General features: G+C 41.0%; 1 protein-coding gene across 1 annotated transcript in view; it reads left to right on the forward strand.

The window, feature by feature from the left end:
• Positions 1 to 13,154, forward strand: part of F5 (coagulation factor V) — a 33,943-nt gene extending 20,789 nt beyond the window's left edge. Inside the window, exons 14-25 of the mRNA XM_005523929.3 lie at positions 1,042 to 1,207; positions 2,332 to 2,568; positions 3,056 to 3,266; positions 4,103 to 4,282; positions 5,364 to 5,480; positions 5,930 to 6,001; positions 7,092 to 7,183; positions 8,428 to 8,583; positions 9,433 to 9,577; positions 9,735 to 9,883; positions 10,654 to 10,836; positions 11,626 to 13,154. Of these exons, the coding sequence (XP_005523986.2) occupies positions 1,042 to 1,207; positions 2,332 to 2,568; positions 3,056 to 3,266; positions 4,103 to 4,282; positions 5,364 to 5,480; positions 5,930 to 6,001; positions 7,092 to 7,183; positions 8,428 to 8,583; positions 9,433 to 9,577; positions 9,735 to 9,883; positions 10,654 to 10,836; positions 11,626 to 11,814 (1,897 nt within the window). The 3' untranslated portion in view covers positions 11,815 to 13,154. The remainder of the gene's footprint in view (positions 1 to 1,041; positions 1,208 to 2,331; positions 2,569 to 3,055; positions 3,267 to 4,102; positions 4,283 to 5,363; positions 5,481 to 5,929; positions 6,002 to 7,091; positions 7,184 to 8,427; positions 8,584 to 9,432; positions 9,578 to 9,734; positions 9,884 to 10,653; positions 10,837 to 11,625) is intronic.
• Positions 13,155 to 19,839: the final 6,685 nt, after the last annotated feature.

The raw sequence follows: 19,839 nt of genomic DNA on the forward strand, positions 1-19,839 counted from the left end.
CATTCGATGGAAATAAAAATAAAACTTTTACAGTATTCTCCAGGTTTACTTTTGCTTCATCTCAGTCCATATAAATGGCACATGCAAAAATAGCAGAAACAAGATAATTTCTTTGGGTACTTGCAAAATAAAGAATTTTTTTATGCTTAGACCTCTATCTAGGTCTTTCCAGAGGCATTCATCTTCAGCTGATGTGAGCTGCATAGTTCCAGTGAATTTAACAGAGTCCATGGCATATCCTGTCTCAGTGTGTTGAAGAGCTGAAACCCAGCCTTTTTCCTATGTGACTTCCATTAATTTTCTGGTTTTTGCAGAATTTATAATAAAGCAATATTTGTAGGGAATTATAATAGCATTTCAGTGCTTCTATTTAAGATCTGAACAACAGTTTGAATGTCCAAAAGCTTGTTTTACCACAGCAGCTCAGTGTGCAAAATGCAGATGTTATCAGATGTAAAGATCTGTGAGACAGTAGGGTGTAGGTGATAGGTTCACTATACTCAGCCAAGCTCCAGTTGAGATTATTAAGGCTAAGAATAAAAGGAAAATAGAGCTCAGATGGGTTTTGAGAGACTTGTTGGAGTTTTTCAGTGATAGTTGACCAAATTATTGAGGGACCTCTTATCTAACCGTAGAACTAGAATTTCTTAAACATTGCAAGCCATGATTTTTAGAATCATCTGACACTCATTTTGTGGATTCACAGAAGGTTGGAAAACAACTTTAAGACCATCAAGTCCAACCTTAAACCCATCACTGCCAGGTTCACCACTAAACTATGTCCCTCAGAACCCGCATATCCACATCCGCATTTCTTCTCTGAAAACTTCCAGGGAATAAGACTCAACCGCTTTCCTGGGCAAAGAAATTTTTCCTAATATCCAATCTAAACCTTCCCTGACACAGTTTGAAGCCATTTGAGTGTTTATTCTTTATATTCACAGAATTCAAAAATGTTTCTGCTGTATGAGTTCTCAGGTTTCATCAAAGCGATTATTTCTGATTCACTGTGTGGGATTTTAATTGGGGTTTTCATTTCAGTACAATGAGGAATGACAAAACCTGTAAAGATGGCAGCAGAAGAAAGGTGATTTTCCAGAGCTATACAGACAGTACCTTTTTGACTCTTCAGGATGAAGATGAATATACAGAACATCTTGGCATCCTGGGACCAGTTATTCGGGCTGAAGTGGACGATGTTATCCTAGTAAGTCTGTGTTTTGGTTGTGTTTGCAGGATAAGATTCTTACAGTGATCTTGGAGTGTTACAGAATGGACCTAAAAATACCACAAATTTTTTAAAGATGATGAAGGGAAAACAGTTTTCAAAGCTAGAAATTGCACTGTGGACATGTAAGCACTGTGATGTGTTTCTCTGGAACACATCTTTTTTCTCTCCTGTCCACAGCAACTTAAATTCTGTTTTTCTTTCTTATGTTTCCCAGCATTAAATACTGGCTTATTGGTCTATTGTAAAATAAGATTTAGGTTTAATGTTAATGAAAAATGAGTTTTCTGAACTCAAAAATTAGTACATATGTGTTCAAGATTAATATGTACTTTTTGGGAAAATACATAATTTCCTCTAACAAGTTTTGCTATGTAAATGTGTAGGATTTTATTAGAACTATCAACAAGGATGAAGAGGAACCATATCCCTGGTGATACTGTGGTATATTTGCATTAGGAAGCACACTTCTGTAAAATTTCCCCTCTCTCATCCTTCTTCATCCAGTCTTGCAACACACAGAGATAGGGAAGATAGATCTCAGGGCTTTCTGCTTATTTCAGTAGGACTGGTGTGCAACACACCAAGCTATGCTTAAATCATGAGTAAGAGAAGAAAAATATTTTGTAGCATGGGAGAGTTATTCTTTAAGAGGAGGTACATATTTTATCCCACTGTCCTGGTGTTTCTCTGGGACAAGTGGGAAGCACTGATTTCAGCAAGAATGATACATACAGAGGTCTAGAGTTACTATATTGTAATGACTGCAGCAAAGCATAAGAGGTAGAAATTCCCCATTTCCCTGCTGGCAGTAACTAAGCAGCTCCAGGTACAAGGAGCAGCAGTAAATGTCCTGGGAGCCTTGACCTGGTGAAAGACATGGAGCTAGACTCGTGCTTTCTGATTTTTCATTTACTACCTGCATCAAAGGTGGCGACTCTGCATGGAGATGTCAAAAGCAGTCTCTGCTGGCTTTTCCATGTACAATGTAACCTGTAATCTTTATGCAAATCTTGACTCTGGTTTGAGGTCATGGGAATGTAGTGTGTGGGGACTTTGGATTAGGCCTGAGTTTGCTGAACAGACTGTTTTGGTTTTTTTAGGTTCATTTTAAGAATCTGGCATCCAGACCGTACTCCCTCCATGCCCATGGAGTCTTCTATGAAAAGTCCTCTGAGGGAAGCATTTATGATGATGAATCTACTGCTTGGTTTAAGGAAGATGATGAAGTTCAGCCAAATAACAGCTACATATATGTATGGTACGCAAACAGGCGATCGGGTCCTGTGCAGTCAGGAGCAGCTTGTCGGTCCTGGATCTACTACTCTGATTTAAACCTGGTAAGGGAATGAAAATAGAAGTGGTGGTGTGGCTGGGGTTGATCACAGAATCATAGAAACACTTGTGTTGGGAGGCATCACTAGAGAGCAACCAGTCCACCACTGCAACTCAAGCAGGGTTGGCTGGAGTTGTTTGTCCAGGACCAATGTTCCATTGGGTTTTGAATATCTCCAAATTATGTATGGCTGTAGAAATGCAAGCTGCAGAACATGTTTTTTGATATGTGTCCTTTCTTTTGGGCTCCATGTTCCCACCTGACATTTAATCTCTTGCACTCAGTTAAAGCAGGACATAAGGTATGGGAGAATTTGAATTGGGCAGCTCTGGTAGACTGAGCAGGGGAGAGTAAAGATAGAAGGGAGCAGTAATTCTGAGACCTGTTTTAGATTTTTAGGGGCTGATGCATTACTGAAGAATGCTATGGGGTTTCTTTAAATCTTCTGGGAAATCCACTTTTACCTCTAATATGAGTTTATTACCTTCTAGGAGAAAGACATCCAGTCTGGTTTAATTGGGCCAATACTGATCTGTGAAAAAGGAGCCTTCAGCAAATCAGACAGCAGCAGGACATATACCCGAGACTTTTTCTTGCTTTTTATGGTCTTTGATGAAGAGAAAAGCTGGTACTTCGACAAACATTCTGGAAGGCCTTGTAATGACAAGACACAAGAAATGCAGCAATGCCACAAATTCTATGGTACTTATTTCATTTGCCAAATATGCAGTTTATTAGGGTAGAGGGAAACATGTCAGGAGATGTATCTCAGCTCACAGTCCTTTTCAACATGCATAAATTCCACACATTGGTTATGTGAACTTTTTTTGTTGTTATCCATTGTACCCATAATAGTCATGGGCTTACAGGTAAAAATTAGCAATGATGGGAAATTTACTATTAAAATTAAGAAAGGACATATTAGACTGAAACTTTCAACAGAAAATTTCTCTTGCATTTGCATACATATTCCGCCCCCATATTAAAATAAAAAAGAAACAAAAGGTTATTTGTACTAGAAGAAGGTGCTTTGCAGTAAGAAGCTAGTACCCTGACAACTTCTTGCAAGAAATTTAAAAATATTTTAATAGTTTGACAAATCAGGTAGTTCTATTGAAGAATTTGAAGCAGCTGTAGAACATCCCTTTATATACCTCTCTGTGGATATAGAGGTATATCAGTTGTGACTGTGTGCCTGTGGAAATGGGAGCTGCAGGAAGAGTTTTGGACAGCTGTCATTTTTTTGGGGCCTGATATTCCCATCTTACATTTAAATCTTTTTGTTCTCCTGGCTACCATGTGTTGCTAGCAAGCAGTGCTCAGATCTTCTGGTGAGGTCTCTATTTTCTGCATTGATGTACAAAGACCATAAAGTGTGTTGAACTTTAAATTAGAAAAAATGATAAATTAGAAAAAATTATGTTTTTCCTGAGCACATTACTTCATTGACTATTTTGCTAATTTCAATAATTACTTTCTAGCACTTTGAGTCCAGTTCTGTGAGCAGTTTTTTTCTGATTAACAATCTTTTTTTTCAGCCATTAATGGGATTACTTACAATTTGCAAGGTTTGAGGATGTATGAAGGTGAAACAGTCCGATGGCACTTGCTGAATATGGGTGGGCCAAAAGACATTCATGTTGTCCATTTTCATGGACAGACTTTCATAGAACAAGGAGAGCCAGAGCATCAGCTTGGTACATACACTCTCCTCCCAGGTAAGCATCAGAGCAGAGGAAGTTCTAAGGGGTGACCTCTGCAGTCCATCATCATCATAGCAATTTAAAGGTCTCCAAATAGTGGGAGTTTGGGGGTTTTAATGTCTGGGTGAGTGATACAGAACAGAAAGAACAACTGTGAGCCCTAGGAGAATTCTTATTCTCTCTCTAGGGAGAAATAGGCTGTAGGTATTCGTTAGACTACAGGATGAAGTCCTTTTCCCCATCACTGTCAGCAGTGCCAATGTGAAATAAGAGCACTTACGAAGCCTGTATTGTCAGCTACAAGAGTTCAAGAGTGAAAAAAAAAAAGACAACAAGGAGATCAAACTAATGGTACTATAATGGGAATATTAGGAGTTTTAGTGAACGTTAGGGGTAGTATATTCACTATTTTATGTCATTAGTTTTAAGGTAGTTAAATCTACATACTTTTATTTAAATGGGAACCAAAATTAGCTGGAATTACCTGAGGAATTGTCTGCATTAACTAGGAATAGAAGAAAAGCAATGAGAACATGTCCTGTGCTTTCTAAAAAGTGCAGCAAGCAACTGAAACCATATCTGCTTCCTGCTCAACCCTTGGCACTCCCGGGGCATGCAGAAAGTGAGAGGAGGGCCCATACTTCTAATTTTCCCACTTCTGCTTTTGGCTTCTTTACATCCATCCCTTTCATTACTAGAACAACACACTGGCACAGCAGGAGTGAGAATCATAACTAACACCACAGAATTAACATTCCTGCATTATCTAATAAACACTGTTCACTACACTGTTCAGCACTGTAGTTAACGTGCAGGTATCTGTTCTTACATACAGGTAGACAAGGTTTTGTACTTTGCACCATCAGCAAAGGTTGGGTTTTGATCTGGCTACTTGATTCCAATCTCAGTCTCCAGCTAGAACTAGCTTGCTAAGAAAAAAATCACTGAGATGATGGAAGTTACTGTTCTCACTGCAATGTGTTTTTAAATTTTCTGGATTAGGTCATAGAAAGATTTTTGGTTTAAAATTCAGCCTCACTGATATCAACCTTGTAATGCCAATGTTTCTGATACATTTAATTTCCTTTTTTTCAAGGCTCATTTAGAACAATTGAAATGAAACCACAGAGACCTGGCTGGTGGCTTTTAGACACTGAAGTGGGGGAATACCAGCAAGCAGGAATGCAGGCATCCTATTTGGTTATAGAGAAAGGTATGAACTACAGTGGTTTTTGGCTGGGAAAGTCAAGCTATGAAGTCTTCTCCACCCTTTCAGGATCACTGAAAATAAACGTGAGAGATTGTTCTGCAAAAAAAACTGACATAGAAAATTATCCACGTTCAAGGACATGGTGGAGTGGTTACTGTAAATTTTTTCTAGAAGAAAAAATATTTAGCTTCCAGAAATGCTGACTTTGAACTATTTAGCACACTACCTTTATTCCTTTAGCATGCTAGCTTTGATTTTGAGGTTTCCCTACAGTGACCAGTGGATTAATCTATTGGGAGAAATTGCAGAAATTAATTTAGACTTCTCTGGGAAGAGTGGTGTTACAGAATTACTAGGAATTGTTCTGAGTGATGTTGTCTTAGATTTCACCAGAATATATATTGGAATAGCCCTCATTTTCTTTAACAGCAAACTTACTGTGCTCCTTTCAGATTGCAGGATTCCAATGGGCCTGGCAAGTGGAGTTATACTTGATTCGCAGATCGATGCTTCACATCACATAGGTGAGTTTATCCTTGAAAAGGTCCGTGCTTGCTCCTGAAGACCTCCAGCAAAATGTTGCAGTTCTGTATTCTTTTGGCATCTCCTATGTCTTTCAAGATCAGTTCAGCAGTGAATCAACTGTCAGGCTGAAAGTTTCTCCAGTGTTCCAAGAAGAGACTGGGAGCTCTGTAGGTAGCCATCATCATTGTATTTTAAGTGTCACAGGTCTGCTATCAGTATCACAAGCTTGAGTCAGGGACTGCTCTGTCTGTGGCCTGCTGAATGATCAGGAGCAAATCCAGCATTCCTTTTGTCCCTTGGATTCCCTGCTTGAAAATGAACACCAAGCGTTCAAAAACCTTTTGAGATTTGCATGTGTATGTATGCAAATGAGATATGAAAGGACAAAATATATCTGTTATGAAAGACTGGGGAACCCTGGCATCCAGAGCAATTACAGAGTCTTTAATTTGTCAAGTTTATCTGTGGTACAAAAGTGGGATCATTACATAGAGAATTTTCTTAGAATTTTACATAGTGTCAAATCATGGTGTACAGGTTACACACCCATGCAGGAATGTCCATCCTTTCCCTTGAAATAAAAAATATATTACTTTGTGAAACTGAATTTTCTGTGGATTTGATTTTCTCTCTTTGTTTCCTCATAGAGTGTTTTGAAGGCTTGAAAGTTGTTTTGTAATATATATTCTATACTAGTTTTTAACTTGGAAACCTTGTTGTGCAGAGGGGAGCTCTCTTCCATGAATGTAGAGCACATTTTGTATCTGATCCTGCTGGGCCCCAAAACTTGTTTAGCAAACTCTAGACCCTAGTTCCTAATTACCAGACAGTATATTATGGAAAAGACTATTACTTTTGTCATTTTGTCAACTCTAAAGCTTTACAGGGTACAGATGACTTTCAGCTGCTGACCATGTCCAAATTATCCTAGATTATGGTTTTAGAGTCTCTCGTTTGTATTTTTTTCTTTTTTTTTTTTTTAATCCTTTGAATGGGGGTGGGAAATGGAGCACTCAAAGCTAATTACAGCCTCAGTTTGTTTTTTCAATGCCTCTTGAAATTCTTGCTTTATTCATATTTTCTGTCTAGACTATTGGGAACCTAAGTTAGCCCGATTAAATAATTATGGAACATACAATGCTTGGAGTACTACAGTAGAGGAAGAACTCCCTTGGATCCAGGTAAGGTACAACATCATTGAGTTATGATTTTCTTAGAGCTTATTTTAGAGGGTCTAGCTGCTCTTGTCACTGAGAAGACTGCAGGGGATAACTGAAAAGATGTGGCAAGATTGGTAATGCTATGAATTGTTTTTCTTCTCTGGGGTAACCTCTCTGCTGCTGTTGAGGCTCATTGACTGGACAGTTACCTTCACAATTTAGATTGTAACCAATTTGTAGGCAAATGGAGTAATTCATTCTAGTACTTTATTTTTCCTTTGTCTACCTAACAGTACATATTTGTATGTATGTGTTTGTTGGGTGGTCATTTAAAGTAAGCCTTGCTTCAGATAGTTTTTTGCTTGGTTTGTATGCTGCTGTTCCACTTGACAGAACTCAGTTGTTTTCACAGGGACACTAAGCTTACAATTATGACTTCTAGCACTCTATCATTCAGTTACCTCACTTCCATTTTTATTCCATCCCAGTGACTTTTGCACTGCATAGCCAATTTGCACCCAAATTTGGGGAGAATAGTGATTTATTACAAATCTCATTAAAATTGATCGGAAGACAAGAAAGAGTCACAGCAGGTGGCTGTTGTGTTTGGCTTGCTAATATTTGACAAACTGGCAAGTTAGTGGAAGTAGGGAGAAAAGGTTGGGAGATCTGTTGTGGAACTGGAAATAACTTTGGGAAAAGAAAAAATTTAACAGGAGGCTGTGGTAGTGAGAAGCTGAGGTTACTGCAGTGAAGCATGCAGAGGTATGAAGGGCGTGCCCCAAAGAATGAGCTTCACTGCTGACAGGCACACCTTCCAGATTTGTTTTCTTGTGCTAAGTGCTTAGATACTGTATCTGCAGGAATAGTGGCTTTTCAGCATTTCAGAATGTCATATGCCTTTCTGCAGCCTGGGTATCCAAAATTAGAGGTGGCTTCTAAATGTGTGAGCCTTTAATTTCTCTGTGCTCCTTTGACCTGTCTGTAAAATGGGACAGGGGGGGCAGTGCCTACCACAGACACACAGATACTTTTGAGGTGCCTTTGTGGTGCAGTGCTGAACCCTGTAAAATGGCCTCTGAAACTAAATGCACATGCAAATACACAAATTAAATGAGAGAGCATTAATTTGGACTCTGGTATCTATTATTCCTTTAGAGAATATTAGTGTTGTGCATGTTAAAAAGCTACTGTGTAAATGCCAAAGTATCATATGGGTTTTGCTGTGCATTATTGACTTTATAAAAATTCTTTGATGTTCCTAGGTGGACTTGCGAAGACAAGTTTTGCTCACTGGGATACAAACACAGGGAGCCAAGCAGTTTTTTAAGTCCTTGTACATCCAGAAGTATTTTCTTGTTTACAGCAAAGACAAGCGGACATGGAACACCTTCAAAGGAGACAGCTCACCAACAGGAAAGGTCTGTCTGTGCCATGGGGGTTGCAACAACCTAGACAGCATCACTGAGTGATACAGTGAGTCTTGTTTAATGTTAAGAAAAAGTGGAAAAAATTATGGCCTTTAGAGCCTTAATAGGTCCAGCTTGAAGCCCCAAAGGGCATTTACCAAACTGATGAATTTCAGACTAGAAGACAAATTGCAAGGTGAGGAGTTACCTGGCCTGGGGTTTGTGAGGCCTTGTGACCTTGACCATGTGGAGGCTGGCTCTCTCACAGGCATCTCTCCTATTATTTCCTAAGCCCATGGCAGCTTTTTTGAAGGAAGCGGGAAGTTAAACTAAAAATCAGGCCCTTACCTCATTTGGGATTAGATTCTGCTTCTCATCCCTTCCTTTGATCTGTCCCAGCAGCTGCATGTTGAACTGTCAGATTTGCCTGCAGAAGGGCAATGTGGTGAGCATGGCTGTATGCTGAAAGAGATTCATCCTATTCCCAGCTGCTCCAGCCCTACCTATTGCAGCTCGCTTCAATTTACACTGAGATTTCTGCGGTACAGCTCCCAAATTGAAAGCCTGTTGTCTTTTACCTCTCCTTTTGCCTCTTTGCTCATGTATTCTTACAGGCTTACATTTAAAAAAGATTCCTTATTTAAACAGGCCTTCAGACACTTCCAAATATGTTAGTTAAGATGGGACCATGAGACCAAGTGGCCCTGCAGCAGAGGGTGTGCTATCACTGTGGATGGGGCTAAGGACATAAAAAAAGACTACATTTGTAACAGGGCAGGCTTTCAGCATCCAAGCTTGTGTTTGCATTAAATTAAGTACGGTGTGGGTTTTTTTCTTTTTTTTTGTTTTCCTTTTAAACAGATTTTTGAAGGTAATTCCAATGCGTATGAGATAAAAGAGAACATCATTGATCCCCCTATTATTGCTAGGTACATCAGACTCTACCCCACTGAGTTCTACAATAGGCCTACTCTTCGCATGGAGCTTCTGGGCTGTGAAGTAGATGGTAAGAATTGGTCAGGTGCTGGTGCTTCCATTCTGACAAATTTTTTACCTAATACTTTAAATGAAGCTAAAACTGTGGGTCTTCCCCATTCCAACATTGTTGCTTTTGCTGTGGCTACTTGGATGTTCTGGAGATGACACAGTGCTCCTCTCAACAGGTTGCTCTTTGCCACTTGGAATGGAAAGTGGAGAAATCAAGAATACTCAGATAACAGCCTCATCTACTAAGACATCCTGGTTTAACACATGGGATGCTTCACTTGCTCGTCTCAATCAGAATGGAAAGATGAATGCCTGGCGAGCCAAGGTAACAAGACAAAAACATGGAAGGCAGCAGGGACAGCTGGTTAATAAATTTGTGCTGCCTGTGTGATCATGGTGCTTCCTGCATGCTCTGTCCAGTGCTGAGCGTGATAGAGTCACTTCACAACCATCCCTCAGGAAGAGCATCACTCAACTCTAGCAGAAAACTTGTTGAGCTTCTGGCAGCAGCAGTGAAATACTTTCAAGAGATGGATGGTCTCCTCTGGGCCAGTCTGCAGAACCTTCCTGTGGGAATAGCCTGTTTGATTTCAGGAGATGAGTGCAACTTGAATATTTGCCTCAAAGGGGTTAAAGAAAAGCATTCTGGGTTGGCTAATAGGCAGTGCAGCCTAGTGGGTCTGGGGCTGGATGACCTTCAGCAAGGCATGTGAGCTTCTGTGTCTTTGAAATGTAGCTGCATTTCTTCACAAAGCACCTTGAGATTTGCTGGAAGATGCTCTTTTGTATAAGCATTTGGTATTAGTATTAAGTATGTTTTAATACTGGAGGTAAATCTCTGTTATGTTTCATTATGTATTGGAAAGTAAAGTGTAAATCTTAAGACTCCAAATACACTACCTGCAGTGATGAAGTTAATTATATAGGTCACTAAGAATGCTTGTGATTTGCCTCAGCTTTACTCTTCTGGACTTCTTTGATGCAGTTTTGATGCATTTTGATACACTTTTAACTATCTGTAAACAAGCTTTTTCACTTAAGCAAATACAGACATAGACGTGTTTGCTAATACACAAACTTTTATATCAATTGTAGGTGAACAACCACCAACAGTGGCTGCAAATTGATCTCCTCACAGTTAAGAAGATCACTGCTATTGCTACACAGGGGGTCTCGTCCATGTCAGCCGAAAACTTTGTGAAAACCTACGTTCTTCTGTACAGCAATGAAGGCTCTGAGTGGAAATCCTACACTGAGGGTTCAAGCTCAGTGCCAAAGGTATCACTGTCAGCCCAGGCAATTGAATTGTTCAGTTTTAGGTGCTGAACACAGTCAAGGCTCAAAGGCAGAATGCACAGCCAAATTGATATTCTCACTGGACTGTAAAGTGCTAGGGAGCTGGGGTTACTACAGATAATATAACAGTATCTATCTGATTTTAGTGATCATAATGAATCATAATAAAAAGAATGAATGCTGTATCTGCAGAGAATGCAGCCAACATTGTGATAAAAGGAGCTGACACCGTTTGTAAAGGAGTACTTTTAGTTTGAATGCACAAGGACATTTAATTTGAGTGAATAATGGGTTCCCCAGGGCCTCTTTTGGTTGGTTTTTTTTTTATTTTTGCCCCAATTTTTTAAGTGAAAGTAATGTTAGGGAGCAGAAGTGCTATAGCAGAGCTGGGGAACTTCGAGTACCCACACAGCATACACAGTACTTTGTATTTTTTCCCATATTACTTTACACCAACCTAACCCACAACGGCTATTAGCAGTGGTAAAATAAGAAAAGACTGTGAGTTTGGTCCATTAGAAATTAGAATGGCAAATTTTCTGGTGTGGATGGAAACAGAGGCTGTTTAATCTATTCAGACTCAGCTATTGCTGGCCTGAACTACTGTTAACCCAGCACGTTGGGAGGAAACTTGTTGTGGTCTTGTTTAAAACCAGAAATGGGCCAGTCCATCTAGCCTGGGTGGGACTAATGCAACAGCTTGGAACTGTTGTAAGGAAAATACACAGGATTTTTTTCAAGTGCAACCTTTTAACCTTTGTGTATTCACAGGTTTTCTTGGGTAATGCAAACAGCAATGGACACGTCAAGAATTTTTTTAACCCACCCATCCTGTCCAGGTTCATCCGCATTGTTCCAAAAACATGGTACCGTGGGATTGCCCTTCGGGTAGAGCTCTATGGCTGCGATTTTGGTGGGAGTCTGACTGTGAAAAGGACTGACAAGTCTGGGAGCTCTTAACCTGCCAGCGGTCATGCAGAACATGTTTGTTAAGAAACCCTTAAAACAGTCATGCTTAGTAGTTTGTATGTGTGCTTCGTCAAAGGAACATGATGTTTTACCAGCAGGATTGAGAGATTTCTCTGGCAGGTGTTCCATTCCTGCAAATGCACACTTTAGAAAACAGCTTATTTTTTCTGGGAAGAAATAGTAGTCCCTTCTGATTAGTATTATCAGTTCTTCATATCTGTCTTACTTTTTACTTAATTTTAAGTCCTAAATCCCAAGAATGGAGACTCTGCCCTTGATACTGAGCCCTGACTATCCCCATTTTGTAATGCTTTTGCAGCACAGATGAGGAATAGAAAGCTATAGCAGGTGGATGTTCTCCATACATAAGGCTGAGAGGGGACCAGTGCTGATTTGGAGCTGTGGTGCTGCATTCCAGCAGTGCCTTGGTGAGAAATGATTGTAGGGGTGGTCTCTCCTCCACGTCTGTCACCTACACTGTGGCAAAGACAGGACATGTGTCAGCACTGAGGTATGTGCAGTCCCTTCTCAGAGAATGTGTGTTGGCATTGTTGGTTTGGTTCTTTCACACCCAGCACATCCGAATGCTGTGGATTTCTCATAATTCATCTTAAGTGCCCTGGCAAAGGAAAAGAGGGTCGACAGTGCCTTTCCATCCCAGAAATTAGGTCATGGCAGGTCATGAAACAGCAATGGGAGAACCAAAATGAGAATTCAGAACTCCTGATGCTCAGTCCCATATACTCTCAGACTGTTGGGACAGGGAGCTCCCTTGATGAGGAAAGCTTTGAGAACTGCAGCTGTTCAGTGACACTACAGCCTGAGGGTGGCAGAGGAGGCTTAGATCAAACTGGGTAACAGAAACATCTGCATCTTCTCTTACAATTTAACAGTGTTTTCACTGATGGAAATAGTCTTGTGCATAGATTTTATGTGGATTTTTCCCAGGATGACTACATCTGAAAATAGGTACACAGTCCATAAACTCATTATTTCAGCAGAATTTTAGCTGAGCTTTCAGTAGTTTTCTGGGCTTCTATCCTGTAAACTGTTTATTTGCAGCACTTGAATTATCATATCATATCATAGGTGCCATTTAGCAGGCTGAATTTTTAAAGTAGTTTGTCTTTGAACCTTGGATGGAGTTAGCCAGTTTTATTTCAGTAGTTTTTCATTTCTTTCTCTTACAGAACATGCATTTTAAAGAGAAGGTATAGAACAGGAGTGAAAAAAGTGTAAAAACTAAACAAATATTTTCTTTTTTTTTTTTACTATGTCACAAACTGTTGTAATTTTCCACTGGAAAATAAAGGTAATATTGTAGCATAAAAGCTATCAACATTTTATTTTGTTTGCTTGCCTCTACAGTAGTAGCTCTGGTAATGGTGAAATTTTGCAACAGGAAACTAAAATTTTCAGTGCCAATTAGAATTAATTTCAAATAGTGAAACAGTATGAATAATTCATCTTTAAAGGTTTCATCTTTAAAGGTTGGTTTCTTAGTATTTTGTAATGGTGCTTAATTTATTTTTGACACCGCCATGAAATTGCAACACAAGCCATGTTCACTAAAAAAAAAAAAGAAGAAAGAAATGTAAACTTTGGATTGAGGTTTACCTTAGAAAACAGTCAATAAATGCTTGTTAACTTCAGCAGAACCAGGTTTTTAGGTGATAACTGTGAAATAGTTTTTTAGAATGCAGTGATCTTTAATGTTCTAAATAAGTAATTAGTTCTTTAAATATATATATACACACACACGTATAATTCTATGTAAAGTTACATAAATGCAAAACTGATTGCAGGAGCATGACTCAGTATGACTCAGTACATCTGCATCAGTTTTACAAGTTGAAGATTCTGTTTCTGCTTACTAATGAGCGGTACTTTAGTTAGCTGGGGTCAGCTATCCTCCTTGCATTTCTTCCCCAGCCCCTTGTCCATTTCCAGCATAATCACTGGCAGGGCAGAGAGGTAAAAAGCAAAGGCCTTGACAGTGCAAACACTGTTAAGTGCCACTAAAGACCCTGTGTTGTTTGCACTGCCCTAGTCACAAATCTAAGCCACAACACCCTGTGAGCAACTATGATGGGAATTAACTCTATTCCACTGGTATTCCAGGCTGCCCAGTAGAGCAGGGATGTCTGGGCCCTGTGCCAGCCCAGACATGTGGCCATTGCCAATAATAAAATGTTCCCTTGCACAGCAGAGCATGATGATAAGTGATACAATAAACAGCAAAAGTCCAAACCAGTCACTAACTTGACAGACTTTAATATTGGGTAAGGCAAAAAGTATGAACCCATGCCAATAACAGCTATAAATTCTACCTAGCACACTCTGATCAAGGATGTTATCTCAAAATCCTCTTGCCCCACATTGGACACCAAAAAGGACTGCAGTAGGTTGGCCCAAGCTGGCAGCCAAGTCCTCACTCAGTCACTTGATGGCTTTCCCCTGGCAGGCTGGGAGAGAGGATTGGAAGGGCAAAAGAAAAGAAACTTGTGGGCTGATATTAAGGCAGTTCAATAAGCAAATCAAAGCTGCACCTGCAAGTAAAGCAAAATAAGGAATTCATTTGCCACTTCTCATCAACAGATGTGTTCAGCTGCTTCCAAGCAGGCAAGACCTCGACACACCTGACAGTTGCTTGGGGAAACAAACACTGTAACTCTGAACATTCCCCTTTTGTCCTTTTCCCCCCTGCATTTCTTGCTGAGCACAATGTCACACGGTCTGGGATATTATGTCCCCTGGTTCAGCTGTGTCCTCTCCCAGCCTCTTGTGCAGCCCCAGCCTCCTCACCAGTGAGGCAGGGTGGGGAAAAGAAAAGGCCTTGGTGCTGAGCAAACACTGCCAGTACCAGCTAAACCAATGTGTATTATCAGATAAGTGCTAGTTTAGTCAAAAAACCAAAGCACAGCGCTATACAAGCTGCTGTGGAGAAAATTAACTCTATCCTAGCTGGACCACATACACAGTGTTTTAATTTTATTAAGCAGGCATCTTAGATTGAATTCGCCAAGGCTTTTGAAAATCTGTAGTTAAAGCAGTCAGTCCTGCATAGTCTTTTGCAGACTGTGAAATGAAATTCTGTGTATGTTGAGATTATTTGCAAAATACACAAGGAGAGCAATAATTCCTGCAGTTTTCTCAGAGGTGAAAGATGCATGTGACAGCATGAAGGTTAGCAAACATAAGCTCTTTTGAACTGAGGGACAAATGTGGTGCCAAAGTTCAGAGTAATACAGTAAATAATTTCACAGATCTGGATGAATGCCTTCACGCTGGCCTTTTGATCCAAAGGTCCAAAGTTAACTGCTTTTAGCTTCAAACAGTGTTGCAATGGAGCTGCTGCCCTCTAATGCTCATTCCAGCTTCCAAGAGGCTGCAAGGTGTCCAAAGCTGACTGTCTGCAGGGGACAATAGCACAGGGGAGGCTATGCTTGAAGCCTTGTGCTTTTACTCACAACCACCTTTACTAGGTACAACCAAGTGTTTCCATTTTCTTTCCAGAGGTGCTGGCTGTACATCTTCACACAGACTCTGAAACTGGTTGTGTCTGCACATGGATTGGAAAGGAGTTGGACGTATGTGTAAAGACAGTTGAGCAGCTCTGAAATATGTACTGACAGCAGCACCACAGTAATTTCTCTAGAGCCTGATACAGTAGTCCCGTATTAAGACAGGTTTGTACAGAGGGCCCTGTACAATCTGAAGTTGGTGCAGGCAGTCTCATGTGGATGGGTACAGACACCTCTGCCTTTTAGAGGAGATATAAACTCCATTTTTGCCAGTTTTTCTGCTGGTGTTCTGAATGTAGCACCTGCACTGCAGGGATCCCTGCACTGAAGCTGGGCCAGCTCACCTTCACCAAGGTTCCCAGGAGTCAGCAAACTGGATGGTTCCCTCCACACCACCAGGATAGCAAAGCATGGTGGAGGACTAAAGCTGCATATTACCCATGGACTACAGCCAGTGCTGATCCTGTTTCTGCATCCACTCATAAACCTGAACTGTGCATCAGCACAGATGCAAAGGTGAATCTGGGCTTTGGGGCTCTTCTTATATTAGAGATGCCTGTGAAGGATGCTTGGCAAGAGTATGTCTAAGTGAAGTGCCTGGAGAACTCTGCAGAAAAAGCATCAAATGGGAATGTGGTCAGGACTCCAGATAAAAAAACAATCTTTTGAGCATCCTCCAGCACCCCCTGAAATGTCCATTAACAGTGGTGGGTTCATCAGAATAATTCACTTTAGGATGGTGCTAAGGAGCAAAAGGAGGGCTTGCAACTTCACAAGCACTCATACTCATCATATGTCTTTCATGACTGGAGAATAATTTTTTGGCACATGCCTGAGAGAGGAAGATAAAGGCTCTGCCCATGCTCACATATGTGCTAGGGAAGACTGTTTATCAATGTTACTATGAAGCACCAGAGAAATGAGATGCAGCACTGTCCTATGTGGACCAGCTACTGTTTTGTATGAGTCAGTTACTCCTCTCAATCAGTGTAAAATATTCCTCTTCTTGCTGTGTTTATTCATGCTAACTCTAGATCATAACCAGTTTATCCACCTACACTTTCCTATCATTACTGTGCCCCATTCTCCATTTGTTTGTTACACCCAGTGCTTGAGTCATGCTTTAATTACAATCTCCTCCAGGTAGGGACTCACATCTTCTTGAATGTTTGTACAGCACTCTCCGAAACAGGCCATGGGATCATTCTCAGGGTTCCTGGGCACATCTGTAACACCATTCCTAATCGGAGCAATACTGTGTTAAGCCCACTGTGACCTACATACACCAAGCACCAAGTAATTCAGACCAACCTATTGGCTTCTTCATTTAATAAAAGTACAGGGTATGTTTCTTCTAAGTTCTTGATTTTCTTTGTAACAACACTATTATACTCTCTTTTAGAACTTCCCATGAAATTTTTTCCACTGTTTGTAGCAGACTTCAGTGGTTTTTCCATTTTCCCCCTCATGTAGCTGACTGCAAAATATTTTAAACTGTTACATCCGAAAATGGAATTGTATAGTGCTGTACAACATGACCTACCTTAGTCCAGGAGTTATCCTGATATCCTGTGGTAAGTAATTCCTCAAATTCAGCCATGAATGCCTCATCTCTTAACAGCTCTCTGCTTCAGTCTGCATTGGAACAATGCAGAGCTTGCTGTGGTGTGTGGGGCAAAAGGGAAGTTTTCTGCCAGAGGCTTTTGATAGCAACCCATCTCCTGATGACTCCTGTATTTTGAAGAGATGGTTATTTGTCCTTATGCTTCTGCAGGTCTCAGAAGCTTGGATTTTAGACTGGCTTCTGTATCAGCTTTGTTCCAGAGAACTACAATGCTTCATTTTCCTCCCCCATGCACAGGGCTTTAAATTGACCCTCTATGGCTGCATAATATTTATGAGTTTCCTGTTGAAAGCCCCCAGATTATCAAGTTGGGGGTTGGAAGTAGAAGACACAGCCTCTCAAGGTTATATCCAGTCTACTGTTCTAACAGATAGCTACCTGTAGCCTTTGATCTAAACTAATCATCCTGCATTTCAGAAGTAATTTGGATTTTTTTTTGTCCTTGTTAATTCTATTTCATTCCAACATAGATACTAGTTAATGGAGTCTACTTCCCCATATTAGTTATAATGGCCAAAATAATAAAAGTGGTGGCTGCTGTTTGTCACATTTCTGCCTTTGTTCCTTCCATGCTCAGCAAAAGACAAATCTGTTTTATTGTCTCCTGGATACTTTCTGAAATAATTGTACCACCTTAGTGGTCACATACTGAGGAAGTGTTCTGAACAACAGCTTCACAAGAGTGCAGTTTTTAAAGTTTTTAATTTACAGAAGATTTTCTCTAAACAATTTGGCAAGACTTTAGAACTTTTCATGCACATATATTTTATTAATTCCTCCACTATACACTGCAGAAGAAAGAAATGGGTAAGATTAAGGAAAGTGTGAAAAACCCTATTTTTCACAGCTTATGTCTTCCATCTTAGAAAAAAAAATTGTAAATGTTGAGGGTTTTTTTTTTTTACTATCAAACATGTTTAACCTTTCCTTACTTTTTCTAGTAGAGTGGGGAGATGGAAAGAGAAGATGTGGAAGAAGGCTAAGAGAGAAGAGACAGAAGTAAAAAAAAAACAAAACAGGGAGTAAAATTTTATCTTGTTCCCAAAGGCTGAAAATATTCCATGAAAATAAAACAAGTTCTCAAAAGAACAAAACAAACCCTGAGAAAACATGGAGTACTTAAATCAAAATTTTGCAGTTTCTTTTTCTGTTCCAGTTTTTGGGGGAGAAATATAGGTTGCCTGACTGTATTTTTTTTAAGGAAAAGGGCTGAACTGATGTAACTTGTTCTAATCTGCTGGAAACAGCACTTGAGCTCCAGTGGCACAACTCTAAGGATTGTTGTTTTGGAAAAGACCAAGGCCGCCCATGAGATCCTGTGAGCAGCCTGGAAGCTGTGGGAACTGTTGCCTCCAGGCAGGGCACACCAAGAACTCCAAGGTTTTGTTCTTTCCTCCCGTCCCTTCTCGGCAGGAAGTGATGGCCCCGACTGATCAGAGGGTGCACAACACCTTGCTAACAGCCCCTATCCCTTTATTACCTGTTCCTGGGCCACATGCCAGCGGGACAGAGGTGCTGCTAAGTGAGAGGGAACCCCTGGCAACGCTTTTATCGCTCGTTGTTTCAGCTCATTTCACTCTAACCATGTTGTTTGAAAAGATCAGCCGTTCCTTGCCTGTGGCTGAAATGGATGCCAATATTAACAGGAACTGATTCTTTTTATGTAGACTTTTGCTTCAAGCCAAAGGGTAGTGAAATGGCAATATTTAATTTTTTTTTTCCCTAATGAACCTTACAGGTTTCCTACAGAGGAGAATGCGGAGAAAAATAGAAAGGAAATTTTGCTAGACCTAGAAGACAGCCAGAAAGCAGCAAACCACTGATACCAGATGATCAAGACCAAAATATTTAGCTGTGTTTGACAGACAGCTGAGTAATCTTACAGCCCAAATCCTCTTTGTAGCTATGTTTACTAAGGTATGATTATGCTAATAACAGTAATAAAATAGTAATAAATATATAATAGTAATAGATAGTAATAAAATCCTGCTCTACAAGGAATTTATTCTGGGGCTGAGAAGAACTTGTTCTTTCCCACCCAACTCTGTATATCCAGATGCCTAGGAGGCAGGATGTGTAATTGCACAGGTGAGAGGCCCGACCCCTGGTGTGAATTCTCTCTGGCATCAGTCAGTTTGGAGAACAAACTGTAGGTATAAAGTAGGGAGCCCTAGGAGTGGAAGCAATGCCGTGGAGATCAGGGGAGTGGAGCAAAGGGAAAGGTAAATCAAGTAGATAGAAAGGAATACATTGAGAAGAAAAATGGCAAATAGTTCAGAGGATTGGCAAACCTCCAGGAACAGTAGTACTGGGCAAAAATTAGATAATGACTTCAAATGTAATAGTTTTATTTTCCCGCTTGTCTAATATTTCTTCTGGATGGACAACAAGGTGCTGCTTTATTAAACCACAGACATAATCCACGCTCTTATCTCGCGAAAGAGAAGAAAGCGGCAGGGCTCAGCGGCCGAAGGAGTCTGGGCCAGGAAAGTCCGAACGAGCACAGCACAGCGGGCAGGTATCTCTGTTTTGAGGGGTTTCCAGAGAAGGCTCGTACCTGCTCCCGGAGGAACGTGGGGAGGAGGAGCTCCGGGCGCGACCGACCGGTGGGGATCCCGCCCTGCCCCGCCTCTCCCGCCAGCGCGGCTGCTGGCCCCGCCCACGTGGGCGCCCTCGCCCAATCCGAGCGCTGTCCGGGGCCCCGCCTTCCGCACGCCAGCCAATCAGCGTGGGGCGCAGCTCCGCTGGCCGCGGCCGGAGCCGCCTCCCGGGAGGTGACGGGGACGCGCCCGCACCGGCGCCTCGGGCCCCGGGAGCGCCTCCGGCCCCGGCCCGGCCCGACCTTGGCCCCGCCCGGCCCGGCCCGGT

The sequence above is a fragment of the Pseudopodoces humilis genome, chromosome 2, assembly GCF_049639895.1.
Source record: "Pseudopodoces humilis isolate 2021_Gansu_Grassland_sample_001 chromosome 2, ASM4963989v1, whole genome shotgun sequence".
Taxonomy (NCBI): domain Eukaryota; kingdom Metazoa; phylum Chordata; class Aves; order Passeriformes; family Paridae; genus Pseudopodoces; species Pseudopodoces humilis.